Source organism: Nomascus leucogenys, chromosome 24 (genome assembly GCF_006542625.1).
Source record: "Nomascus leucogenys isolate Asia chromosome 24, Asia_NLE_v1, whole genome shotgun sequence".
NCBI lineage: Eukaryota > Metazoa > Chordata > Mammalia > Primates > Hylobatidae > Nomascus > Nomascus leucogenys.
The window spans coordinates 16,103,614-16,131,573 of NC_044404.1; the positions used below are offsets into that span (position 1 = coordinate 16,103,614).

The window sequence follows — 27,960 nt, forward strand, 5'->3', positions numbered from 1 at the left end:
GCTAATTTTGTGTTTTTAGTAGAGACAGGGTTTCTCCATGTTGAGGCTGGTCTTGAACTCCTGACCTCAGGTGATCTGCCCACCTCGGCCTCCCAAAGTGCTGGGATTACAGGCGTGAGCCACTGCGCCCGGCCAAAACCATGTAATTTTTGTGTGATATCTAGCTGGTTTTTAGTGTGTGGAAATATGCTTTGCAGTGAGTGAAAAGATTTTTTTGATATAATTTTAAAGTAAATCAATATTCAGATTGTTCTCCCTACATGTATCCTGTCTGCCAAGTTGAAGATTACAAGCATCTAAAAAAACCATAGTGGAATAGCTCTATAAAATCCTAACTTAAATTTAGTGAATTCTTGGATTTGATTACTTACGATTTCATTTTGAGTATAGAAATGAAATGAACTCTAGCATATTTAAAGATTTGTATTATATAGTTTAAGGAACTCTCCAATCCTTAGAATTAAGGAATATTTGTGGGAAAATTCAAACGAGAAACACTATTTGTTATCCTGTGTACCTGGTGCTAGATTTTTAGTCCAGCCTTAAATGCAAGGGTTGCATGTTTGTGTCTTTGTATTAGATGCTGTTTGGGTCACTAGGGAACATTGCCAAATGATATGAAGATTCTTTTAATTATACATTGTATTGACTTTGATTGTTATATTCCCATTATGTTACACATAACATATGTACTTTTACATATAATACATTTATAGTTTCTTTGATTCTTAAAATTGTTTCAGTAAAAGTGATTTTTTTTTTACACATCATTTATTTTTCCTTTGATTTAAAAACTGAGGCTTATGTACTCAAAAACATTTTACAGTTTACAAAACTACATTTAACATATAGCGATTTGTCTTTTACCAATCAAATTGGTAGGTAGTAGAAGTATTTTGTCTGAACCAGTAATTTTTTAAAATTACACTGTTTGCAGCCGGGCGTGGTGGCTCATGCCTGTAATCCCAGCACTTTGGGAGGCTGAGGCGAGGTCAGGAGTTCGAGACGAGCCTGGCCAACATGGTGAAACCCTATCTCTACTAAAAATACAAAAAATTAGCCTGGCATGGTGGCAAGCACCTATAATCCCAGCTACTTGGGAGGCTGAGGCAGGAGAATCGCTTGAACCCAGGAGGTGTAGGGTGCAGTGAGCTGAGATCATGCTGTTGCACTCCAGCCTGGGTAAAAGAGCAAGACTGTCTCGAGAAAAAAAAAAAAATTATGCTGTTTGCAGTGAAGGCTCATTTGCATTCAATATTATTTAAAAGTCTCCTTGGATTAAAAGATAAAAGAATAATTTATTACTTTATTATGTGAAAAGGATGTTAGAACCCTTTTTTTTTTTTTGAGATGGAGTCTCTATCTGTTGCCCAGGCTGGAGTGCAGTGGTGTGATCTCGGCTCACTGCAAGCTCCACCTCCTGGGTTCACACCATTCTCCTGCATCAGCCTCCCGAGTAGCTGGGATTACAGGCACCCGCCACCGTGCCCGGCTAATTTTTTTGTATTTTTAGTAGAGACGGGGTTTCACTATGTTGGCCAGGATGGTCTCGATCGCCTGACCTCGTGATCCACCCGCCTCGGCCTCCCAAAGTGCTGGGATTATAGGCGTGAGCCACAGTGCCCAGCCCGATGTTAGAATCTTTAATGAAGACCTCGTCGATCAGAATTCAGGAGGAAGTACTAAACTTGGGTGGGAAAATACATCTTTATTTTTAGTAACTTCTTACTGGGATCTAATATTTCCTTCAACTATAATATAGAGAAAACTAATAGTAGTTGTGATTTTTGTCACCAATACAAATCATATGTATTTTCATATTTTATATTACAGTTTTTGCAAATACTTCATTATTGTCATCACAACTTGGAAATTACAGTGGCTGTTAGACCTGCTGCCAGATACTTTTTTTTTTTTTTTTTTTTTTTTGAGACAGAGTCTTGCTGTGTCGCCCAGGCTGGAGTGCAGTGGCACGATCTCGGCTCACTGCAACCTCTGCCTCCCAGGTTCAAGCAGTTCTCCTGCCTCAGTCTCCCGAGTAACTGGAATTACAGGCGCCCACCACCATGCCCAGCTAATTTTTGTATTTTTAGTAGAGACAGGGTTTCACCATGTTGGCCAGGCTGGTCTTGAACTCCTGATCTTAGGTGATCCACCCGCCTTGACCTTACAATGTGCTGGGATTACAGTCACGAGCCACCGCCCCTGGCCTAGATATTGGTGTGTTAGTAAAGAAGCATATATGTTACTATATGATCAATTCATGTTATATATCTTAAAAATTCTCTCAGGAATTTTGAACATACACAAAAGTGGACACAATAGTCAGTGAATCCCAAGTACCTATCGTTCATCTCCAACAACCTTATCAGCTATGGCCTATCTGCTTTTCTCCTTCCTGTATTTTTTTTTTTTTTTCTTGAGACAGGATCTTCACCCATGCTGGAGTGCAGTGGTATGATCACTGCTTACTGTCCCTTGGACCTCCCGGGCTCAAGAGATCCTCCCATCTTAGCTTTCCAAGTAGCTAGGACTACAGGCGCATACCACCATACTTGGCTAACTTTTGTATTTTCTGTAGAGACAAGGTCTCACTCTGTTGCCCAGGCTGGTCTCAAACTCCTGGGCTCAAGTGATCTGTCTGCCTCGGCCTCTCAAAGTGCTGGGATTACAGGTGTGAGCCACTGCACCCAGCCTTTTTTTTTTTGAGACGGAGTCTGTTCTGTTGCCCAGGCTGGAGTGCAGTGGCGTGATCTCAGCTCACTGCAACCTCTGCCTCCCGGGTTCAAGCGATTCTTGTGCTTCAGCCTCCTGAGTAGCTGGGATTACAGGCGTGTGCTACCACACCCAGCTAGTTTTTGTATTTTTAGTAGAGACAAGGTTTCACCATGTTGGCCAGGCTGGTCTTGAACTCCTGACCTCAAGTGATCTGCCCGCCTCAGCCTCCCAAAGTGCTGGTATTACAGGCGTGAGCCACCGTGCCTGGCCCCTGTTTATTTATTTATTTGCATAAAAAAATTGTTTTTTTCTACCCAGGTTGGAGTGTAATGGCATAATTATGGTTCACTGCAGCCTCGACTTCCTAGGCTCCAGGTATCCTCCTACCTTAGCCCTGTCAGTATCTGGGACTATAGGCATGAGCCATAATGTTCAGCTAATTAAACAAATTTGTTATAGAGACAAGGTCCAGTGGCTCACACCTGTAATCCCAGCACTTTGGGAGGCTGAGGTGGGTGGATCACGAGGTCAGGAGATCGAGACCATCCTGGCCAACATAGTGAAATCCTGTGTCTACTAAAAATACAAAAATTAGCTGGGTATGGTGGCACATGCCTGTAATCCCAGCTACTTGGGAGGCTGAAGCAGGAGAATCACTTGAACCTGGTAGTTGGAGGTTGCAGTGAGCCGAGATCGTGCCACTGTACTCCAGCCTGGCGACAGAGCAAGACTCCGTCTCAAAAAAAAAAGAGAAACAAGGTCTCACTGTGTTGCCTAGGCTGGTCTTGAACTCCTGGGCTCAAGTGATCCTCCTGCCTTGTCCTACCAAAGTGCTGGGATTACAGGCATGAGTCATTGGGCCCAGCAAAAAAAAAAAAAAAAGTTCAGGATCAGACTACAACTCCTACATCTCGTTTTCCCAAATTCACCAGTTAACATTTTGTCACACTTGCTCCATTACCCTCTGTTGTCTTTATGGCATGATGTCCTTCCACTCTAAATTCTCTAGTGTGTACCTCCCTGAAACAAGGACACTTTCCTGTATTGCCACCATGTAGTCCTTCTAGTTAGGAAATCAGAATTGATACAACACTACCACCCAATGCATAGCCTAGGTGTATAGTAGGCTCTACCATTGAGGTTTGCGTAAGTACGCCCTGTGTTGTTTTCACAATGATGAAATCACCTAAAGATGCATTTCTCAGAATGTATCCCTGTTCTTAAGTGATGCATGACTGTATTTGGATAATGAGTTGGATTTTAAAAGAGCTTGGCCAGGTACAATGGCTCTCGCCTGTATTCCAGCACTTTGGAAGGCCGAGGCAGGTGGATCACTTGAGTTCAGGAGTTCCAGACCAGTCTGGGCAACATGGTGAAACCCAGGCTGTTAAAAAAAAAAAAAAAGCCGGGCATGGTGGCGCGCACCAGTAGTCCCAGCTGTTCAGGAGGCTGAGGTGGGAGGATCACTTGGGCCCATGAGGCAGAGGCTGCAGTGAGCCGATACTGTGCCGCTGCACTCCACCCTGGGCAATAGAGAAAAACCCTGTCTCAAAAAACAAACAAACAAAAAACTTAATGTTTTGAAATGGTGTATAGCTATTATATGTGACATTGGTGTATCAGTTACTTTGAAATGAATCCTTCTGCTAACAGCTACGTTCTTCAATCAAACATATCTCTCCTTAATTAGTATTTTTAAAGTTTGAAATAGTTTTAAATTATATTGCAGTCAGTTTTCTTTTTTAGTTTTTTTTTTTTTTTTTTAAATTAAGAGATGGGGTCTGACTATGTCGCCCAGGCTGCAATGCAGTGGCTATACACAGGTGAGATCGTAGCTCACTGCAGTCTCCAACTTTTGGCTTCAGGCAATACTTCCACCTCAACCTCCCAATTATATAGGATTCAGGTGTGTGCTACTGCACTCTATTTATAGTTCATTCTCTTTTTCTGTTTTCTTTTTCTTTTCTTTTCTTTCTTTTTTTTTTTTTTTGAGAGGGAGTATTGCTCTGTCGCCCAGGCTGGAGTGCAGTGGTGGGATCTCGGCTCACTGCAAACTCTGCCTCCCGGGTTCACGCCATTCTCCTGCCTCAGCCTCCTGAGTAGCTGGGACCACAGGCGCCCGCCACAGCGCCTGCCACCACGCCCGGCCAATTTTTTGTATTTTTAGTAGAGACGGGGTTTCACTGTGTTAGCCAGGATGGTCTCGATCTCCTGACCCTGTTATCTGCCCGCCTCGGCTTCCCAAAGCAGCAGGATTACAGGCGTGAGCCACTGCGCCCAGCCTCTTTTTTTTTTTGAGACAGTCTCGCTCTGTCACCCAGGCTGGAGTACAGTGGTGTGATCATGGCTTACTACCACAGCCTTTACCTTCTGGGCTCAAGTGATCCCCCCATCTCAGCCTCCCGAGTAGCTGAGACTACAGGTGCACGCTACCACGCCCAACTAATGTTTGTATTTTTGGTAGAGATGGGATTTCACTATGTTGCCCAGGCTGATCTCAAACTTCTAAACTCAAGCAATGCACTTGGGATTATGGACGTGAGCCACAGTTAATTTTTAAAAAATGGCCGTGTGCTCCGTTATACTCTGTTATACTAATCTATGCTTTATAAAGATACAAGATATGCTCTCTTTTTTTTGTCTCTTCTACCTCTATTTTTCTTATGAAGTAACCCTTTTCCACAGTGTTGTTTTTTTTTTGACACAGATCATTCTCTTTCAACCTAAATTTGCTTTGTCATTCTAAAAGTAGATATAGAAAAGGAACTTTCATCACAGCTTTGTGTCTCAAAGAGTTGTGGCATTTTATTTCCTGTATATTGGATTGATTTGAAATTTGTTTTAAAAATAATTTTCAAGAGGACTCTTCCTAAAAAGACTTCTTATTTCTGGAGAAAGCTTTTAGTTCTAGAGGTACTATAATTCAGAAGATTAAAATGTTGACTGGAGAGGCTCAGGTATTTAATAAGTTTAAAGAATGATCAGTTAACATTTTTTTTTTTTTTTTTGAGACGGAGTCTCGCTCTGTCACCCAGGCTGGAGTGCAGTGGCGCGATCTCGGCTCACTGCAAGCTCCACCTCCTGGGTTCATGCCATTCGCCTGCCTCAGCCTCCTGAGTAGCTGGGACTACAGGCGCCCACCACCACACCCGGCTAATTTTTTGTATTTTTAGTAGAGACAGGGTTTCACCGTGTTAGCCAGGATGGTCTCGATCTCCTGACCTCGTGATCCCCCTGCCTCGGCCTCCCAAAGTGCTGGGATTACAGGCATGATTATTTATATTCCTGCACTTTACTTTTTGATTCTTGCAGTATAAACTCCTGTCTTGTTCTCTGGGGAGGAAGCACACTGTGAGTTTTTTCCAAGATTGTCTAAAATATTCAGGCTTTTTATTTGCTCTAACCAGTAGAATCTAAAGATTACAGAAACTTCGGAATTTTTCTCCTCATAATTTGACATCTTTTGAGAGGTTTGTCAGTTGGACACTGTCCCTTTGTTAAAAGTTAATTTTACTTAATAAATAATTTTTCATTAGATTGGAGTAAAATATAATGTGAGTATGTATGTGCATAAATAATTTTTTTCGGTGAAGCTCATGCCTGTAATCCCAGCACTTTCTGCTTTTTGTTTTTTTTTTTGAGACGGAGTCTCACTCTGTCGCCCAGGCTAGAGTGCAGTGATGCGATCTCGGCTCACTGTAAGCTCTGCCTCCCAGGTTCATGCCATTCTCCTGCCTCAGCCTCCTGAGTAGCTGGGACTGCAGGTGCCCACCACCATGCCTGGCTAATTTTTTGTATTTTTAGTAGAGACAGGGTTTCACTGTGTTAGCCAGGATAGTTTCGATCTCCTGACCTTGTGGTCCGCCCACCTTGGCCTCCCAAAGTGGTAGGATTACAGATGTGAGCCACCACTCCCAGCCGAATCCCAGCACTTTTCCCATTCTCAGTGGGGAATAAAAGGTAGTTGGGCGTGGTGGTATGTACCTATAGTCCAGCTACTTGGAAGGCTTAGGCGGGCAGATCACTTGAGCCTGGGAGGTTGAGGCTGCAGTGAGCCAAGATTGTGCCATTGGACTCCAGCCTGGGTGACAGTGACTCTGTCTCAAAAAAACAAAACAAAACTGCACACATGGACACACACAGACACATAATTTTTTTCCTTACTGGGGTAATGAAGCCTGCAATAATTCTGAGGAATGTCTACATTCAGAGCTTTACTGGAAACAGATGCCTTTTCCCAGGAGTTATAATTATCAAGTTTTCTATGTTCAGGAATCTAGGCACTCACCCTGGATTCAGTAAACAGATAGGATTATAGTTTTATTGGTTGAATTAAGCTTATTCTTGGTCTTAACATTTTCTTAAAGCCTTTCTACTTAGAACCAATAAATAGTTTCTAATATAAAAAAGTAATCTGGCCGGGTGCAGTGGCTCATACCTGTAATCCCAGCACTTTGGGAGACCGAGACTAGAGGATTGCTTGAGCCCAGGAATTGGAGACCAGCCTAGGCAACATGTTGAGACCTCATCTCTGTGGAAAAAATTAGCTGGGTGTGGTGGTGCCTGCCTGTAGTCCCAGCTGCTTAGGAGGCTGAGATAGGAGGATGGCTTGAGCCTGGGAGGTTGAGGCTGCAGTGAGCCGTGATTGCACCACTGCACTCCAGCCTGGGCAACAGAGCAAACCCTTGTCTTAGAACAAAACAAGTAAAAAAACTATTATGTTTTTTTTTTTTTTTTTTTTTTTGAGACGGAGTCTTGCTCTGTCACCCAGGTTGGAGTGCAGTGGCGCGATCTCGGCTCACTGCAAGCTCCGCCTCCCGGGTTCACGCCATTCTCCTGCCTCAGCCTCTCCGAGTAGCTGGGACTACAGGCGCCTGCCACCACCCCCGGCTAATTTTTTTGTATTTTTAGTAGAGACGGAGTTTCACCATGGTCTCGATCTCCTTACCTCGTGATCCGCCTGCCTCAGCCTCCCAAAGTGCTGGGATTACAAGCGTGAGCCACCGCGCCCGGCCAAAAAAACTATTATGTTTTCAGCAATACTATTCACAATAGCCAAAAGGTGAATGCATCTCTAATGTCGATGACCAATGAATAGATAAACAGAATGTACTTATCAGATGTGTAATAAACAGAATTCATACAGTGGAGTATTCAGCCTTAGAAAGGAAGTTTTGACACATGCTACATTTGAAGACACTACGTAAGTGAAATAAGCCAGTTGCAAAAGAAGGAAAAGTGGACTGTATGATATACATATATGAGGTACCTAGCTACAGTAGTCAACTCCATAAAGACAGCAAGTAGAATAGTGGTTGCTTTTTTTTTTTGAAACAGAGTCTCACTCTGTTGTGCAGGCTGGAGTGCAGTGGCTCGATCTTGGCTCACTGCAACCTCCTCCTCCTGGGTTCAAGTGATTCTCGTGTCTCAGCCTCCCAAGTAGCTGGGACTACAGGCGCTTGCCACCACGCCTGGCTAATTTTTTGTACTTTTAGTAGAGATGGCGGTTTCGCCATGTTGGCAAGGCTGTTCTCAAACTCCTGGCCTCAAGTGATCTGCCTGCCTTGGCTTCCGAAAGTGTTGGGATTATAGGCACGAGCCTCCGTGCCTGGCTGCTTTTTTTTTTTTTTTTTTTTTTAAATACTGTAAGCAGTGTTGTAATAAGCAATTTTGTACTCTTGCAGACAAGTGCAATTATACATGTATGATAAATTTTTGTGAATGGGATTTCTAGGTTTGTGAACTTAGGTTTGTGGGTTTTTTTTTTTTTTTGAGACAAGGTCTCGCTCTGTCACCCAGTCTGGAGTTCAGTGGTGTGATCATGGCCCACTGCAGCCTGGAACTATTGGGCTCAAGCTCCCGTCTCAGCCTCCCGAGTAGCTAGGACTCAAACTCTCATCTTAACCTCCCAAGTAGCTAGGACTACTACTAAGTGCCAACACACCTGGCTAATGTTTTTATTTTTAATAGAGATGGGGGTAGAGTGGGGAGGTTGGGAGGGGTCTTGCTTTGTTCCCCAGGTTGGTCTTGATGTCCTGACCTCAAATCATCCTCGCGCTTTGGCTTCTCAAAGTGGTAGGATTATAGACGTTAGCCATCATTCCTGCCCATTTTTAAGATTTTGAGTGAAATTGAGCAGCTTTGAGTGTGTTTTTCATCTTAATTTTAATTTTTTTTTGAGTTGAAGTCTCACTCTGTCACCTGGGCTGGAGTGCAGTGGCGAGATCTCAGCTTACCGCAACCTCTGCCTCCTAGGTTCAAGCAATTCTCCTGCCTCAGCCTCCCGAGTAGCTGGGACTACAAGCGCATGCTGCCATGCCTGGCTAAATTTTGTATTTTAGTGGAGACGGGGTTTCACCATATTGCTCCCAGGCTGGTCTCAAACTCCTGACCTCAGGTGATCTGCCGGCCTCGGCCTCCCAGAGTGCTAGGATTACAGGCGTGAGCCACCACTCACAGAGTGTGTTTTAATTACCATTTGTGAGTGAGTGTGTTTTAGAAAATCTTCCTATGCAGGTATATACCTGTTTTTTTTTGTTTTTGTTTTTTTTTCTTTTCTTTTTTGAGATGGTGTCTCACTGTTGCCAGGCTGAAGTGCAGTGTCTGGATTTCAGCTCACTGCAACCTCCACCTCCTGGGTTCAAACGATTCTCCTGCCTCAACCTCCTGAGTAGCTGGGACTACAGGCATGCACCGCCACGCCTGGCAAATTTTTTGTAATTTAGTAGAGACTGGGTTTCACCGTATTGCCCCCAGGCTGCTCTCAAACTCCTGACCTCAGGTGATGCACCCATCTTGTCCTCCCAAAGTGCTGGGATTACAGGTGTGAGCCACCGCTCCCAGCCACATTTGCCTGTTTTTTGTTGGGGCATCTCTTTCCCTTGATTTGTAATAACTCTGTATAATTAGGAAATAATTTATTTTTCAAGTGTTGCAAGTATTTTTTTCTCCATTTGTCTTTTGACTTTATATCTTGCTAAATAGGAGTTGTAATTTTTTTTTTTTTTTTTTTTTTTTTTTGAGATGGAGTCTCACTCTTGCCCAAGCTGGAGTGCAGTGGCATGATCTCAGCTCACTGCAACCTCAGCCTCCCGAGTTCAAGTGATTCAGGAGTTGTAATTTTTATGTGGTTTGATTTATGTAGTCTTTTCCTTTATGGTTTAGGGATTTTATATCATGCCAGTTCCTTGCCAGTTCCAAAATTATATGACAGCTCAATTATTATTATTATTTTTGGCATAGAGCTAATACATATCTTCAAACTATGAAAAATCTTCTTGCCCACCTCTTTTTCCTTCCCTCCTCCCATCCCTCCTGGTAGAGAAATACTTCAGGGTATGAGCTTTTTCTAAAAATGAAATTAGGGCTCTGTAGTTAACTTTCTTTTGCTGGCTTTAGGGATTCTCAGTATCTTTTGCCATCTTTAGTAATTATTTGTTACTAAATATTTGTTACTGAAAAGAGTGATTAAAGGAGGAATACATTAGTTTTTTTTTTTTTTTTTTTTTTTTTTTTTTTTTTTGAGACACAGTCTCACTGTGTTGCCCAGGCTGGAGTGCAGTGGTGCGATCTCGGCTCACTGCAAGCTCCGCCTCCCGGGTTCACGCCATTCTCCTGCCTCAGCCTCGCAAGTAGCTGGGACTACAGGCGCCTGCCACCATGCCTGACTAATTTTTTTGTATTTTTAGTAGAGACGGGGTTTCACCATGTTAGCCAGGATAGTCTCAATCTACTGACCTTGTGATCCACCCACCTTGGCCTCCCAAAGTGGTGGGATTACAGGTGTGAGCCACCGCGCCCGGCTGGAATACATCAGTTATTTAAGAACAGCTCATATATCCATTATATATATAAATCATTTCATAATAAATTTCTTGAAAGAGTTCTGTATTACCATGAAATGAAGCTAGCAGATTTTGACTGTCATCAGCACCTCATCATATATAACGTTCCTAGTTAGGCATGCTTGAAATAGAAAAATGCCTTCCATGGTTGCCTATTTATAGTAGATTTGGCATACAGTTGATTTATAGTGAGGTAATATAGAAGCTTGTGACTAAAGGAGATACAAAATCTTTTGTGTTGAAGGGCAAGGACAGGTATTTTTTGTATTTTTAAAAGATAACAGTTTTATTAAGCTGTAACTCATAAACCATAAAATTTACCCATTTAAAGTATACAATTCAGCTATTTTTAATATGTTCACAGAGTTGTGCAACCATCATCACTATCTAATTGTAGAATATTTTCATCACCCCAGAATGAAACCCCACATCCATTAGCAGTCACTCTCCATTCTCCTTTGCCCTCAGCCCCTAGCAATCTCTAATTTACTTTCTGTTTGCATGGATTTGCCTATTTTGGACCTTTTGTGTATTATGGAATCATACAGTATATGACTGGCTTCTTTCATTATGCATGTTCTCAAGGTTCATCCATATTTTAGCATATATCAGAACTTCGTTCTTTTTTGTTGCTGAACAATATTCAATTGAATGGGCATGCCCTCCCCGCTTTTATTTTTATTTTTAAGAAACAGGGTTTCACCATGTTTCCCAGGCTGGTCTCCAATTCCTGAGCTCAAGCAATCCGCCCACCTTGGCTTCCCAGAGTGCTGGGGTTACAGGCCTGAGCCACCACGCCCGGCTCATGCCACGTTTTTTATCCATTCATCAGTTGATGGACATTTAGATTGTTTCTCATTTTTGGCTATTATGAAAAATGCAGCTATGTAAATATCTGTATATTTGTTGTTGTTTTTTGAGGCAGGGTCTTGCTCTTTCACCCAGGCTGTGTGGCTATCTCACCAGCAATGTATGAGGGTTCAGAATTCTCTTCATCCTCATTATTAGTTGTCATTGCCTTTTTTTTTTTATTTTAGCTCCCCTAGTGGGTATGAAATAGTATATAATTGTGACTTTGATTTTGATTTCCCTAATGACTAATGATGACTAAGTTTACCACCTTTTCATGTGTTTATTGGCCATTTATGTATCTCTCTCTGTATATGTATATGTGCTCTGCCACCCAGGCTGGTGTGCAGTGGCGTGATCTCAGCCCACAGCAACTTCCGCCTCCTGGGTTCAAGCAGTCCTCCTGCTTCAGCCTCCTGAGTAGCTGGGACTACAGGCATGTGCCACCACGCTTAGCTACTTTTTGTATATTTTGTAGAGTTGGGATTTTGCCATGTTGCCCAGGCTGGTCTCAAACTCCCAGGCTAAAATGATCCACCTCCCTTGGTCTCCCAAAGCGTTGGGATTCAGGAGTGAGCCACTGCATCCGGCCCCAGCTAATTAAAAAAAAAAATTTATATATATATATTTATAGAGATGAGGTCTTGCTGTGTTGTGTAGGTGGGTTTAGAACTCATGGTTTCAAGTGATCCTCCCACCTGGCCTCCCAAAGCTTTGGGATTACAGACTTGAGCCACTGTGTCCAGTCTCATTTTAAAAAATTGGATTGTGCTTTTCATTGAGTTTTAAGAGTTCCCTATCAGAGATATAATGTGTAATTATTTTCTTCTATTCCATAGGTTTATATATAATTTTGATATGTCTTTAGATAGAATAAAACTTTTTTTTTTTGAGACGGAGTCTCGCTCTGTTGCCCAGGCTGGAGTGCAATGGCGCGATCTCGACTCACTGCAAGCAAGCTCTGCCTCCCGGCTTCACGCCATTCTCCTGCCTCAGCCTCCCAAGTAGCTGGGACTACAGGCGCTCACCACCATGCCCGGCTAATTTTTTGTGTTTTTAGTAGAGACGGGGTTTCACCGTGTTAGCCAGGATGGTCTCAATCTCCTGACCTCGTGATCCGTCCGCCTCGGCCTTCCAAAGTGCTGGGATTACAGGCGTGAGCCACCGTGCCCAGCCAGAATAAAACTATTAACTGTTTTAATTTGTCATTGTCATTTAGCTATTTAGATTTATTATTGACTTGCTGGATAATTGTTAAGTTTTACTTTTGGTTTTAATTTATTTTAACTGACATGAGGTATATGACATATTACAAATTTTACTGTCTTGGTTATGTTCAAATTGTGGGAGTCTTGTAATCTGAGTATATGATTTCAAGTTACATGCTACATTTAGTGTGTTGAAATTTGGGGACATCAGTAATTGTGAGTGGAGTAGTCTTAATATCTACTTCAGTTATGTTGATGACAAGTAACAGCTTTTATTAAATTAATTAATTAATTAATTTATTTATTTTCGAGATGGAGTGTTTTTTTTTTTTTTTTTGAGACGGAGTCTTGCTCTGTCGCCCAGGCTGGAGTGCAGTGGCGCGATCTCGGCTCACTGCAAGCTCCGCCTCCTGGGTTCACGCCATTCTCCTGCCTCAGCCTCTCCGAGTAGCTGGGACTACAGGCGCCCGCCACCACGCCCGGCTAGTTTTTTTGTATTTTTAGTAGAGACGGGGTTTCACCGTGGTCTCGATCTCCTGACCTCGTGATCCGCCCGCCTCGGCCTCCCAAAGTGCTGGGATTACAAGCGTGAGCCACCGCGCCCGGCCTCGAGATGGAGTTTTTGCTCTTGTTGCCCAGGCTGGAGTGCAGTGGCGTGATCTCGGCTCACGGCAATCTCTGCCTCCCAGGTTCAAGCTATTCCCCTGCCTCAGCCTCCCGAGTGGCTGAGACTACAGGCGGGCACCACCACGCTTGGCTAATTTTTTGCATTTTAGTAGAGACAGGGTTTTACCATGTTGGCCAGGATGATCTCAATCTCCTGACCTGGTCATCTGCCCTCCTTGGCCTCCCAAAGTGCTGGGATTACAGGTGTGAGGCACTGTGCCCGGCCCTTTTGGTCTAAATATAAACTCACGTGGGTTGAATTATAAATTAGTAATTCATTTATAAAATTTTGTTACAAAAAGGTAATATAAGTATTAATGTTACTACATTAGTTCACATAATTTGGTGGTTGTAATGGATACATTTGTGATTCAACTGAATTCAAAAGAGGAATGATTTTAATCTTTTTATAATGTAAAAAACCAGCACAAATATTTATTGTCTCTACTGTATTTATTTATTTATGAGACAGGGTCTTGCTCTATTGCCCAGGCTGGAGGTGAGTGGCATGGCCATGAGTCACTCATGGCCATTTTCACTGATGCTCCTGCCTTAGCCTCCCAAATTACTAGGATTACAGGTGTGAGCCACCGTGCCCAGCTGATCATTTGCTTTTGAATAAGGCACAGCTGTGGTGGTGATGGGATGGAAAGGTGGAAAAGTAGGCAATACACAAAGCCATGGGTAGTTTGATAAAAATGTGATCTTTTGGAAGTTATATATTGGGTTTCAGTTGGGTGGGTGGCTATGTAATTTGCGTGCATCTTCAAAAGGCTTGATACTCATCCTCATTTACAATTCTGTAATAACTTTTTCTCCCATAGCAGGATTTCAAAACTTTGAGAGCTAGTAAAGATGGGATCTCATTCCCTGGAAATAGAACAGTAATGTTAATGATCATAAAAAGACTCAGATGTGATTTTTTAGCTCTAGAAATTAACTGGGCAAAGAGGGATTAGATGCAAAATTTGAATGTGTTGTTTTCATTGGTGTTCTGTTGTCTTGCTTCAAGAATGACTCAGAGAGAATTGTTTTCTATAGTAGTATGACTTGTGTGAGAATGAAGTATGTGGCAGTTCTTTCCTATTGCTTATTAGGTCAGTTGCAAAAGCTAAGATTAAAATTAATCATTGCGTTCCTATTGATAGCCTAGCCAATAAAGGTTGAATGTAGTCACTTCTAGAAAGGAGGAGTATTGAGAGAATTCCTTGGATTTTAACATACTAAGGATTTTAAAGCTTTGTGTAATTGATGCTTTGGAAGTTATGGAGTGAGTTTCGTATGCGGTTGATGGAAACAATTTTAGAATGGGAGGGGTCTTCTTTTCACATACCAACAAACTGAAAATTGTAAATAACTGTCATGAGGCTAGGGATCTATGTTTTGTTCCCAGGATGTGTTAAGCTCCTGAACAGTGCCTTTTTTTCTTTTTTGAGATGGAGTCTAACTGTCGCCCAGGCTGGATCTCGGCCCACTGCATCCTCACCACCTCCTGGGTTCAAGTGGTTCTCCTGCCTCAGCCTCCTGAGTAGCTGGGATTACAGGTGTGTGCCACCACACCTGGCTAATTTTTTTATTTTTAGTAGAGACGGGGTTTCACCATGTTGGCCAGTCTGTGTCTCAAAATCCTGACCTCGTGATCTGCCCGCCTCAGCCTCCCAAAGTGCTGGGATTACATGCGTGAGCCACCACGCCTGGCCTCAACAGTGCCTTTTAAAACCATATAGTTAATAACTGAATCGGGATTAGAACCCTAGTCACTTTTCTCATGTATTTTCTATTCTTTCCTTTTTTGAGACCGAGTCTCACTCTGTCGCCCAGGCTGGAGTGCAGTGGCACGATCTTGGCACACTGCAATCTCCACCTCCTGAGCTCAAGTAATTCTCATGCCTCAGCCTCCCGAGTAGCTGGGATTACAGATGTGTGCCACCATGCCCAGATAATTTTTTTGGATTTTTAGTAGAGGTGATCCATCTGCCTGGGCCTCCCAAAGTGCTGGGATTACAGGTGTGAGCCACTGCACCCAGCCTGTATAAATAATTTTAATTATACCTATATTATAAAGTTTAACAGTTATAACTCCCTGGAGAAAGAAAAGTAGCAAAAAAATTACATTAAAAAAATTAGACTGTCACTTGCAAATGGACACAAAAATATTTGGATTTATTTTTGCCTTTAAGTAAGGAGTGTTTGAGTACTTCAGTTTTCCAGTACGATTGTCACTTAATGAATTAAGTTAAAATGAAATCTGTAAAATAGCAATGTATAGTTCGAGACCAGCCTGGGCAACATGGTGAAACCCCATCTCTACTAAAAATACAAAACGCATTAGTTGGGTTTGGTGGCATATGCTTGTAATCCCAGCTTCTTGGGAGGCTCAGACATGAGAATCACTTGAACCTGGGAGTCGGATGTTGCAGTAAGTGCACTCCAGTCTGGGTGACAGTGAGACTCTGTCTCAAAAAAAAAGTAAAAAAGAAAAAAAAGAAGTGCATTTCAGCTAAGGGTTCTAGAAAGATGAAGGGGAGTTTAGTAAATATTATATTTAAGAAATGGGCCAGGCGCAGTGGCTCATGCCTGTAATCCCAGCACTTTGGGAGGCCGAGGTGGGCGGATCACGAGGTCAGGAGATTGAGACCATCCTGGCTAACATGGTGAAACCCCGTCTCTACTAAAAATACAAAAATACAAAAAATTAGCCTGTCGTGGTGGCGCGTGCCTGTAGTCCCAGCTACTCGGGAGGCTGAGGCAGGAGAATGGCATGAACCCCGGAGGTGGAGCTTGCAGTGAGCCGAGATTGCGCCACTGCACTCCAGCCTGGGCAACAGAGCGAGACTCCATCTGAAAAAAAAAAAAAAAAAAAAAAGAAATGAGAGTAATGTAATAATGTAATACAGATATTTTTTACAGATATTTTCCCCAGAGAGAGAAATGTAAGTGTAAAAGAGAGCCATTTAAAAAGTCATTTTGCAGGTTGTGCCTCCTACATACATAACGCAAATTGTCAAAAAAAAAAAAAAAATCTAAAAACTCATTTTGGAAAATTATTGATATGCAGCAATAACGTTGACTTTATTTTTTCCAGATATGGCCGTGTGGAAAGTGTCAAAATTCTCCCCAAGAGGGGATCTGAAGGAGGAGTGGCTGCCTTTGTGGATTTTGTGGACATCAAAAGTGCACAGAAAGCTCACAACTCGGTCAACAAAATGGGAGATAGAGACCTACGCACGGATTATAATGAACCAGGCACCATCCCGAGTGCTGCTCGGGGATTGGATGATACAGTTTCCATAGCATCTCGTAGTAGAGAGGTTTCTGGGTTCAGAGGAGGTGGTGGAGGGCCTGCTTATGGTCCCCCACCGTCACTTCATGCACGAGAAGGACGTTATGAGCGGAGACTTGATGGGTAAGTTCCAAGGTTTCTGTAGGCAGGTATTTTGTATTTGATATGGTGAGAAACAGAAACTCATATTTAGGGGCCCCAGATGGATTTAAAGTTTTGGGCATTCTCAATGTTTCCTATTTTGGGTTGGAAACGGAAGTGATTTCTATCCCAATGGCTGGTATCTTATGGAATCGTAGAGGATATTTCCTGCAGCTGATTGGATGGATATCTGTTCCTGAGATATAATGTGATGGAAGATTTCCTATGGAAGCATCATTTTTGGAGTTACCTGTCTTCTAGAATTAATTATTCCTTCTCTTGGATAATGTTAAGTCCTTCCTTGGATATATCCCTGCTACCTGATGGAGCTATTTGGCTTTTGTGTTCATACTATATGGAATATTTCTGGAATATTAGAGCCTACAGATTCTTTTAGAAGTTGATATCTGCCTCTCCATTTTCACTACATAAAGTGTACAAACAAATTGGATTGTCACAAAAAATCTAGCAGACCATAATGATTCAACCACTTGGATTCTACAAACAATACTTTAACATGGAAATGTGTACTTGGATGAAGAAGAGAGAAGGCAGTGCTTGATTTTTCCATTTTGGATCTACACGATTTCTGTATTGTTGGAATTACACTCTTTGATGGAATGGGGAAAAATTAAAATGATGGATGTTTCCTAAATCCTGGAATATAGCCATTCTTTTCTAATTGCTGGGATATATGGGATGTCTTGCTGTCAAGATTCCACTAGCCCAGGGAAAGAGGATTACTATATCATTTCTTAAGCAAGTTGCTGTCCAATCAAAGGTACTTTAGCTTTGAACACATGGTGATGATCAGTTGTGGATACAGCAATCAAAATTGACTGGGCCGGCTGGCTACAAAAGTGAACTATTGGCGAGCAACTGTGCCTTCCTCGTTTGTTGGAATTGTAGAGGATATTTCCTCTTCTGCCAGCTGCCTGATTCATACTTAGGCCTGGAAATATTTATGAATGTGGATAAATTTCTAATTGTCTACTATCTCAAGAAAGAAGTCTGGGGGTTTGAGAGTTACAGTTTGTCTGGGACTACTTGCTTCCAGTGGAATTATTTTGTCTGGTCACTAAGATTTTTTTTTTCTTGTGGTTCATCTAAATATCATTTGACACCCTTGCCCATTAAGAAGGTGGATTACCCCCATTAAGAGGGGCCAAAATTGGGGAAGTTATGTTCACAATTCTCTCCCTAGATTTAATTGGGATTATAGGTCGTGTTTCCACACTTGGAAAAGGTTGGTATGTCCTGACCTGTGTATATTAGCCCCTCTCCTAACCCAAGTCAAACTCTCTTTTTTTCCCCACTAACTCTAGAAGTATTTAGTACTAATAGTGAATCAGAGAATAGCCATTAGATTTCAGCTCTGCTAGCTCTTGTGCCTGCCTTCTGTATCTTCTTAATGGATGAGAACTTTGCATATTTATAAAATAGCAGCTGTAGCAGTAATGGTCTTAGAACTTTTTTGCCTATTGCTTCTGTTAAATCATTAATAATGGCTTTCACTGATTAACATTTGATAGGGTGCTAAAGTAATTACTTATGGCATTTTCTTTTAAGTCTCAAACCCTCTTATTTGTTAGACATTGAAATATAAAAATTTCAGAATTGTAGTAAATAAAAGAGAAACTCATTTAATACATTTAAGTAGGAAAGATATAGGATGTTTATCATGCCAGCTGTTTTTCACAATAGCAGCAAAAAAGCTAAACTAAGCCTAGGAAGGTGGGGTTGCTACTAAGTGAAATGATAGGTGAAAAAGAATATTAGTGGAGAGACCTGGAATCTAAGCATGTACTGGGGATCTAGTATTAACTGTTACAAGATTTTGCCAGATATCCTTCATTGGAGAGATTCTAATTCTTTATGTTTCATGATTCCTTAATCCCTTTTGATAGAAGATACATCCACAGATGGGTTGAAGAGAAACTCAAGTGAAATGGTCTTTTAGGAACTCAGGAGCTGAGTTCTAGTTCTCTACAAAAGTAGAGAACTTACGATTTCTTTATAGGATTATAACTAGTTTTTAATATTAACACATAATTGCATGTGTGTAATTGTACATGCAACATGTTTTGTACTTTTTAGGTTGACAGATACATCCTACTAAATGATTTTTTTAATTAAGTTAAGCTATTTTGCTAATAGCGACCTTAGAATATCATATAGTTCCTAATGTTACCTAATTTCATCACAGGCAATTTGAGTATAGCTAAAAGCTAAAAGAACATATTTCCTACAACCATTAAGTTTATACATTAAGAAATTGAATCATGGAAGAGGCATTTTTAAAGTCATTTGGAATTTGATAGCACAGGAGTAAATAATTTTTATTTTTATTTAAATTCACATAGAGTAGCATGTGGTAACCCAATATTTTGATACTTGAAGTGGTTTTTTTTGAGATTCTATTTTTATTATTAAATGTAATTGGGTACTGCTGTGCAGTCTATGTAGTCTAGTTTATGTAGTCTAGTAATTTTTTATAACTATCCAAGCAGTCAAAACTTAATTAAAAAAAGTTAAACTTAGAAAATTGTTTCTGGACTTCTTGAAAGTCCTTCCTACTGTTGAGACATGTGCTGCAGCAGGGCTTTCATGTCTAGGTTAAAACATAGCATGGAAATGTGACCTAAAAGAAATCTGTGAGTAAATAAAATTTGGTATATACTTTAATCAGATGAAAGTGTAAAAACTTTCATATTATTAAAATAGTCTCCTCTTGTTCCGTTAGCATGAAAAGGAGATTGTATATTTATGTATGCAAGTCAGAAAATCTCTAATAAAGTGAGCAACTGAGCTGCAGAACACTAGTCATGAAAGCCCAATATACAATGAAAACAATGATTGCTGAGCTGTGAAAATAATTTTTGGAGTCAAGTAAAATGTTAAGCTTGTTAGCGTTTGCTTACTAAGTAGGTTAATGCTGTTTAGAAAATGACCAGTTGCAAAGACAAAGACAATGCTGAAGTGAATGTTTGCATGACTTGCTTTTAGTTTTGCTTGCTCCTTTCTGATTAAATATTTTTCCCCCTCCTAAATGCAGGGCTTCAGATAACAGGGAGCGTGCTTATGAACATAGTGCCTATGGACACCATGAACGGGGGACGGGAGGATTTGATCGGACAAGACATTACGATCAGGATTACTATAGAGATCCTCGAGAGCGGACTTTACAACATGGGCTCTATTATGCTTCTCGGAGTCGAAGTCCAAATCGCTTTGATGCTCATGACCCCCGATATGAACCTAGGGCTCGCGAGCAGTTTACACTGCCCAGTGTGGTACACAGGGATATCTACAGGGATGATATTACCCGGGAGGTACGAGGCAGAAGGCCAGAGCGGAATTACCAGCACAGCAGGAGTCGGTCACCACATTCATCCCAGTCTAGAAATCAGTCTCCTCAGAGACTGGCTAGCCAAGCGTCTAGACCGACAAGGTCCCCTAGCGGCAGCGGCTCTAGAAGTAGATCCTCCAGTAGTGATTCAATCAGCAGCAGCAGTAGTACCAGCAGTGACAGGTAGGTTAACAGCCTTTTGTTATAACAGATGAGCTAGCTTTAAACAAATTCTCAACAATCAGTGGGAATGGTTTCAGCATAGTATTATTTTTTAAAGTAATCTTGGATCATATATGTATGTAATCAGTAAAGAAACTGGCATGTGGCCATTGAATTAACTGTTCTAAGTACTCGAAGATAAGTGATGATTTGCAAAGCGCTGTTTCATCCTCCAGATGCACAGTATTAAAATTAAATGATCAAAGAGGAAGGGAGGTGGTGACTCTAGCTGTGCAAGGCAAATCTTGTGACAATGAAAATATGGTATCTCTTTAACATTTTTAATTTTGTAGGTGTATACTACCAATTTATTTCTATTATTTTGATTGAAGATTTGTAAAAGCTGTTTGGTTAAATATGTATTGGTGAAATATAATATTGTTGACACATTTATTATCAATGACTAAATTAACTTACGAACAAATTTTAGCTAATTTTAACATCAGGGTGGTAGCCAATTTATAAACTCAAGTAGAAAAGCTTCCTTTGAATGCAGGTTGTGACTTTACTGTTCTGTAAACTGATCTCACTAGTTGAGAATTTTTTTCTACAAATAATTTTTTTTTTTTTTTTTAAAGACAGAGTCTCGCTCTGTCACCAAGGCTGGAGTGCAGTGTTGTAGTCTTGGCTCACGGCAACCTCTGCCTCCTGGGTTCCAGCAGTCCTCCTGCCTCAGCCTCCCAAGTAGCTGGGATTACAAACGTGCACCACCACGCCTGGCTAATTTTGTATTTAGTAAAGATGAGGTTTTGCCATGTTAGCCAGGCTGTTCTTGAACTCCTGACCTCGGTGATTTGCCCACCCCAGCCTCCCAAATTGCTGGGATTACAGGCATGAGCCAGAGTGCCCAGCCAAAAAGTTTTATTCGAAAAGCAAAAATAGTAAGTTGAAAGTAATCTTAATAAGAAACTTAGCTTCAAACCTAGTTATATGGATTTTGAAATCACAGATCTAGGTATGTGGTACAGATTATCCTTTAAGTAATCTAGGGTAAGTTATTTATGTTCTTCAGGTCTCAGCTTTCCCTTTTTTTTTTTTTTTTTGAGATGGAGTCTCGCTCTTGTCACCTAGGCTGGAGTTGCAATGGCGTGATCTTGGCTCACTGCACCCTCCACCTCCAGGGTTCAAGTGAGTCTTCTGCCTCAGCTTCCCAAGTAGCTGAGATTACAGGTGCCCGCCACCATGCCAGGCCAATTTTTGTATTTTTAGTAGAAACGGGGTTTTACCGTGTTGGCCAGGCTGGTCTCTAACTCCTCTCTCAGGTGATCCACCTGCCTTGGCCTCCCAGGGTGTTGGGATTACCAGTGTGAGTTACCGCGCCTGGCCAAGCTTTCTCATTTTTAATAAGGACCTTGATAAAGTTATTGTGAAAATTAAAATGAAAACTTAATGTAAAATGCTTACTTTGATAACTAGTATATGTTAAAAAAAAATGCTGCTATTCAATTTGTTAATCCCACATGTCCTACTTTTCAATTTAGGTGGTATATATTTAAAATTTACAGTCAAATTCTTTGACCTGATTAAAAGGCTCAGATTACTTTTCTTTTGCCTGCTTTAAATTAATTTAAGCAAATGGTCATGTAGTTGAATGTCTGTTTTTAGGCTTCCTGAATTTTCTTATTCAAAATAATACATGAAAACATTTTGTTTATCTGTCTGTCTATCTAGATATAATTCAAACATTCTGGAAGATTTGCATATGAAAATGAAACAAGCACGTAGTTTAGGAAGTCAGGAAAGTTACATTCTATGCCCAGCTTTCAAGCCCTGTGACATGGATGAAAACTCTTAACTTCTTTTGATTTTATTTGGTATGCTGTCTAGAGAAATGACTGATGAAATTCATTTGAACCCTATAAACTAATTATAAAATCTTGTTCCACTTTTTTTCTGCATAGAATTGTCTAAAATACTCAAGTTTTAGTCATTTTCCACAAACCTACCTCATTAAAAAGCTGCGACTGCATTCCGTTGGATCAAAACTTATTGAAAAGGTGTTGAGGTGCTGGGCACAATGGCTCACTCACGCCTGTAATCCCAGCACTTTGGGAGGCTGAGGCAGGTGGATCACCTGAGGTCAGGAGTTCGAGACCAGCCTGGCCAACATGGTGAAACCCTGTCTCTACTAAAAATACAAAAATTAGCCAGGCATGGTGGCACGTGCCTGTAATCCCAGTTAATCAGGAAGCTGAGACAGGAGAATTGCTTGAATTCAGGAGGTGGAGGTTGCAGTGAGCAAGCCACTGCACTCCAGCCTGGGTGACAGAGATGATGAGACTCTGTCTCAAAAAAAAAAAAAAAAAAAAAAAAAAAAAAAAAAAAAGGTGCTGAGGCTGGGCAAAGTGGCTCACGCCTGTAATTCCAGCACACTGGGAGGCTGAGGTGGGTAGATCACTTGAGGTCAGGAGTTCGAGATCAGCCTGGTCAATGGTGAAACCCCATCTCTACTAAAAATACAAAAATTAGCTGGAGGTGGTGGTGGATGCTTGTAATTCCAGCTGCTCAGGAGGCTGAGGCAGAAGAATCGCTTGAGCCCAGGAGGCGGAGGTTGCAGTGAGCTGAGATAGCTAGAGGAGAATGATGCCTTCAGAGTAGCATTATACTTTGATGGGAGTATAATGGATCTGCCCTCAGAACTGTAGATTCAGAAGCTTGAACCCAGAGGTGATCTGATGAATTTGATGGAGCTTAATCCCTGCTCATGTAATTAAAAAAAAATAAAAAGCAGCTCTATGCTTCTAAATATTTGCACTCAGAAAGATAACTGCTAGAAGGGTAGGATGCACTTAGAAAATCTGCCTGGGGACTAAATTACAATAAAAAAGTTAGTGAGAAAGAGGATTTTTGATGATTATTTTATCAAGTTAGGGTAGCTAGATGTATTCATTTATATACCAAAGGCTACAACCTAGAGGTTTGGAGGGTGACATCTGACCAGCAGGCAAATTTTTTTTTTGAGGCAGAGTCTCACTGTGTTGCCCAGGCTGGAGTGCAGTGGCACGATCTCGGCTCACTGCAAGCTCTGCCTCCCGGGTTCACGCCATTCTCCTGCCTCAGCCTCCCGAGTAGCTGGGACTACAGGCGCCCGCTACCACGCCTGGCTAATTTTTTGTATTTTTAGTAGAGACAGGGTTTCACTGTGTCAGCCAGGATGGTCTCGATCTCCTGACCTCGCCATCCACCCGCCTCGACCTCCCAAAGTGCTGGGATTACAGGCGTGAGCCACCGCGCCTGGCCAGCAGACAAATTTAATTCACCTTGTATAGTGTTTTAAATTTAAATTATTGCCAGTGTTTAAAAAATTGGAATTTCCACCTAAAAGGCCAGATTTGGGCTCTTGTATGTTTTTTTCCCTCTGATTTGCACTGTAGGACCATACCTGACAAGGAAGTAAGGCATACTGAAATCTGCTAGTTGAAGGCACCTTCTTACCATGGGCTTGGGGAAGAATCACTGAGAGATTCTTCCTCTGTTACCCCTTTCTTATGTCTTTGTAGATTCTTCCTTTTCATAAATCACCGTTTTTTTCCCTTCTGAGAGGTTATAGAGCATTTACTTAGGTTATTGGTTTCATTTCATATATAGTCATATTTTCTAGAGCTAACAGATTTCAACCCTGTATTTACACGTTGCTTTTAGTGAGTTACTTGAACCTCATTCATTAACTTGTTTATTCTTTCTAATTTCACTGATGTGACAAATTTTATGTAATTATAGCTTTTTTTTTTTAAGACAGGGTCTCACTCTCGCCCAGGCTGGAGTGCAGTGGCACAATCTTGGCTCACTGCAACCTCTGCCTATCAAGTTCAAGCGATTCTCTTCTCTTGACTCAGCCTCCTGGGAGCTGGGATTACAGGCACTGCCACCATGCCCGGCTAATTTTTGTGTTTTTTAGTAGAGACGGGGTTCACTGTGTTGGCTAGGCTGGTCTCGAACTCCTGACCTCAAGTGATCCACCCACCTCAGCTTCCCAAAGTGCTGGGATTACAGGCACGAGCCACTGTGCCCGGCCAATGATAGCTTTTGTATCTATACATAAAAAGAACAGTGAGATAAATCTTTTGACTGCTGGGAAGACCTAATAGGTAGCATTTGTTTAGGCTATGAAGGAGATGCAGGACTTGAACAAGAAGAGAGGAGGTTTAGGGTAGACAGGGAACACTGTGGGCAGAAGGAACAACCTGAGGTGGAAGGATGTTTTGAGCATAGCAGATAATTTAGAATGGTTTAACTGTGGTAATGATTTTTTTTTTTTTTTTAAGAGACAAGATCCTGCTCTGTTACCCAGGCTGCTGGAGTGCAGTGGTACAGTCATAGCTCCTGGGCTCAAACCATCCTCCTGCTTCAGTCTCCTGAGTAGCTGGGATTATAGGTGCACATCACTCATACCTTGCTAATTTTTAAATTTTTCGTAGAGATGAAGTCTCACTTTGTTGTCCAGGCTGGTCTCGAGCTCCTGGCTTCAAGCGATCTTCCCTCCTCTGCCTCCCAAGTGCTAGGATTACAGGTGTGAGCCACCATGCCCAACTTTTGGGTTTTATTCTGTATGCAGAGAGGGCCATTAAAAGATGTAAGAAAGGAGATAGCTTGTTGAGATCTCTGCTTTAGAAAGGCAACTAGTGACTTACCCATAATCTCTGTTTTTCCTACTCTTGGTACCTCAGAGAAGGAAAATTTGGAACAGGTGGGAGAGACATTGTATTAAGAATCAGATTATCCTGATGTGTAAAAAGCAGAATGAACTTTCTGGTGATATGAAAGGACAAGACTGAGTGGCCTGAATGCATATCACAGAACCTCATATATTGCCTTTCTCAGAATACATGTCCAATAAGTAGTTGAAATACTTAGATACAGTTCTTAGTTAACATGAAGAATAAAGCAAAATTGATGTAGATAGCTGAAAGTTTTTGTCATTTAAATTGTGATTGATGCAAGTGTACAGAAATAATAATCCTCTGGTGTTCAGAGTTTACCCATTATTCTCTTTTATCAGATGTTCTCTTTTCCTCTTTAATTATATTGAATTCAAAGTGTAATATTTTGAGATGTTATGAGATTCAGAATGTTGTTTTCCTTTTGGAAGAAATACATTATTTCTTGTGATCTTTAAAACTTGTGAAACTGTGACATTCTTAAAAGTCCTTTAAAGATGTTTAAAGTTAGCACTCATATAGTGGACAAAATATAGCTTGGTTTTACCTATGGAAACAAGTTTGTCTTCTGTCTCCATGACTGATGGGGAAATTAATCACCCTCCATCCTTATTAATAGTTACAGTTTTGATGAACAGATTGCTAGTGGGGTATTTCAAATGAGTAGACATGGGATTAATGGCAGTCTAGTTGTGAAGTCCTTATAAATAATACATCTACTGTTTCTGCAAAACCATTTACAGTATTTAATGGGTGAGAACTGGGCCTTCATGACTTCATGTGCTGCTATGTACTGCTTGACGTCTTTTTGTTTCTCTGTCATGGCTGTTTATTGAGCCACATTTCCTTTCAACAGAACATTTTAAATGCATAAATTCCACAGAAGCATTTATTTTAAAATCCCTTGATTGAAGTTGAACATACTTTATTTCTATAGTTCCCTATTATTGGATTCCCCCCCCACCATCAAGTTGTAAGAATTTCCTTTAGGCCAGGTGCAGTGGCTCACACCTGTAATCCCAGCACGTTGGGAGTTTGAGGCGGGTAGATCATGAGGTCAGGAGTTCAAAATCAGCCTGGCCAAGATGGTGAAACCCCATCTCTACTAAAAATACAAAAATTAGCCAGGTGTAGTGGCGGGCGCCTGTAATCCCAGCTACTCTGGTGGCTGAGGTGCGAGAATCGCTTGAACCTGGGAGATGGAGGTTGCAGTGAGCCAAGGTCGTACCACTGCACTCCAGCCTGGGCAACAGAGCAAGACTCCATTTCAAAAAAAAAAAAAAAATTCTTATTTGCCATGAGCCAAGGAATGTACAGGTACTAACTAGATTGGTGTGGACAGCTAATGCATACTGGGCATATACAATGGGACACACCTGTACTATGATGAAAGGCACAGCCTAGAGGGCTGGCAGGTGTTGGGTAATGCACAAGTTTCAGAGTGATGGCAGAAGAGTAGGTTGGTAGGCCTTCATGGCTCTGCTTGGCAGCATCACAGGTCACAGCCCCCCTGGGGCTCCTGGTTCCCCCAGGGTCCAACCAAATCTGAGTCATGGGGCTAGGATGAAGTTTCCCTTCCCTCCTCAGCAGGAAACCCCCTTCTTCCCAGAAGAGAGAGGGGAAAGGAGGCGATGGGTGACAAGGTCACTGCACCCACCAGAAATTGGAATTTTAGAGCAAGCTTTCTTCTTAAATAGATTTTAAAAATTAGAATGAGCTGATTTTTAAAAAGTGTATTTCTCACATTTTCATTGTATAGTTGTTACATTATTAAAATTTCTTTTGCATTGTCATAAGCTAGAAGAGATAAGGGAGAAGCTTGGGAACAGGAATGGGGGAAAGAAACACACATACACAGTTCCTGGGCGGGGAAGCAGACATGTGAAAGCCTTTGTGTTGTTTATTTAAAGTAACAAGGAAAGCATATAGAACTTCAAGTAACCAGACTTCTCAGCTCTTATGCCATGTTAAGATACGGAAAGTCTTATGTCTGTCTCTTCTCCAATGTGTTAACTTTGCATTAGAATGATTTACTTTTTTTCTTTTTTTTGAGACAGAGTCTTGTGCTGTTGCCTAGGCTAGAGTGCAGTGGTGTGATCTCACCTCACTGCAACCTCCACCTCCCAGGTGGAGCAACTCTCATGCCTCAGCCTCCGAAGTAGCTGGGACTACAGGCGTGCGCCACCACATCTGGCTAATTTTTTGGCTAATAGGATTACAGGTGTGAGCCACTGTGCCTGGCCTACAACAATTTACTTTTTAATTGAAAGGGAAATGAAAGTATTTCTTATTACTGATAGTATTCTTTGCACAACCTGTCTGTATATATTTTTTAAATTACATATACTGAGTAAAGTATATCAAAAGTTGTCTATAACCCTATTACTTTTTTTCCTGTTAGACAATTTAAGATTCTTTTTTTTTTTTTTTTTTTTTTGGAGACAGTCTTGTTTTATCGCCCAGACTGGAGTGCAGTGGTGCGATCTCGACTCACTGCAAGCTCCGCCTCCCGTGTTCACGCCATTCTCTTGCCTCAGCCTCCCGAGTAGCTGGGCCTACAGGGGCCCGCCACCCCGCCCGGATAATTTCTTGTATTTTTAGTAGAGATGGGAGTTTCATCATGTTAGCCAGGATGGTCTCGATCTCCTGACCTTGTGATCTGCCTGCTTCGGCCTCCCAAAGTGCTGGCATTACAGGCATGAGCCACAGCGCTCAGCTTGTTTTATGGGTTAACAGTAATTAGAATATTTAATGAATTCTGGATTTTAACAGCAGATATAAGGTTATAAAAAGGAATATGATCCTTTTAACTTAAAAAAGCCTGAAAGTCTGTAGTCTAATAAGCATTTTTTTCTGTAAAGACCAAATCTGCAAATCATGAACAATTTAGATATTATAGATTATAGTTTCTTTCCTAGAGGGGGAATTTTACTCACATATCCTTTTGTCTTTTCTTGAGGAGATTTTGCAGTTAACTTATTTTAGTTAGGAGAAATTATTTTCTTCCAAGTTCAAGTAGAAA

The 27,960-nt window shown here is 41.4% G+C and overlaps 1 protein-coding gene across 2 annotated transcripts in view; it reads left to right on the top strand.

Moving 5' to 3' along the window:
• Positions 1-27,960, top strand: part of SPEN (spen family transcriptional repressor) — a 92,007-nt gene that overhangs the window by 6,940 nt on the left and 57,107 nt on the right. Inside the window, exons 2-3 of one of the 2 annotated variants that reach the window (XM_030805882.1) lie at positions 16,371-16,691; positions 19,765-20,241. In XM_030805882.1, the coding sequence (XP_030661742.1) occupies positions 16,371-16,691; positions 19,765-20,241 (798 nt within the window). Of the gene's footprint in view, positions 1-16,370; positions 17,956-19,764; positions 20,242-27,960 lie in introns of both variants that reach the window. The other variant, XM_030805883.1, reaches the window with a different exon arrangement.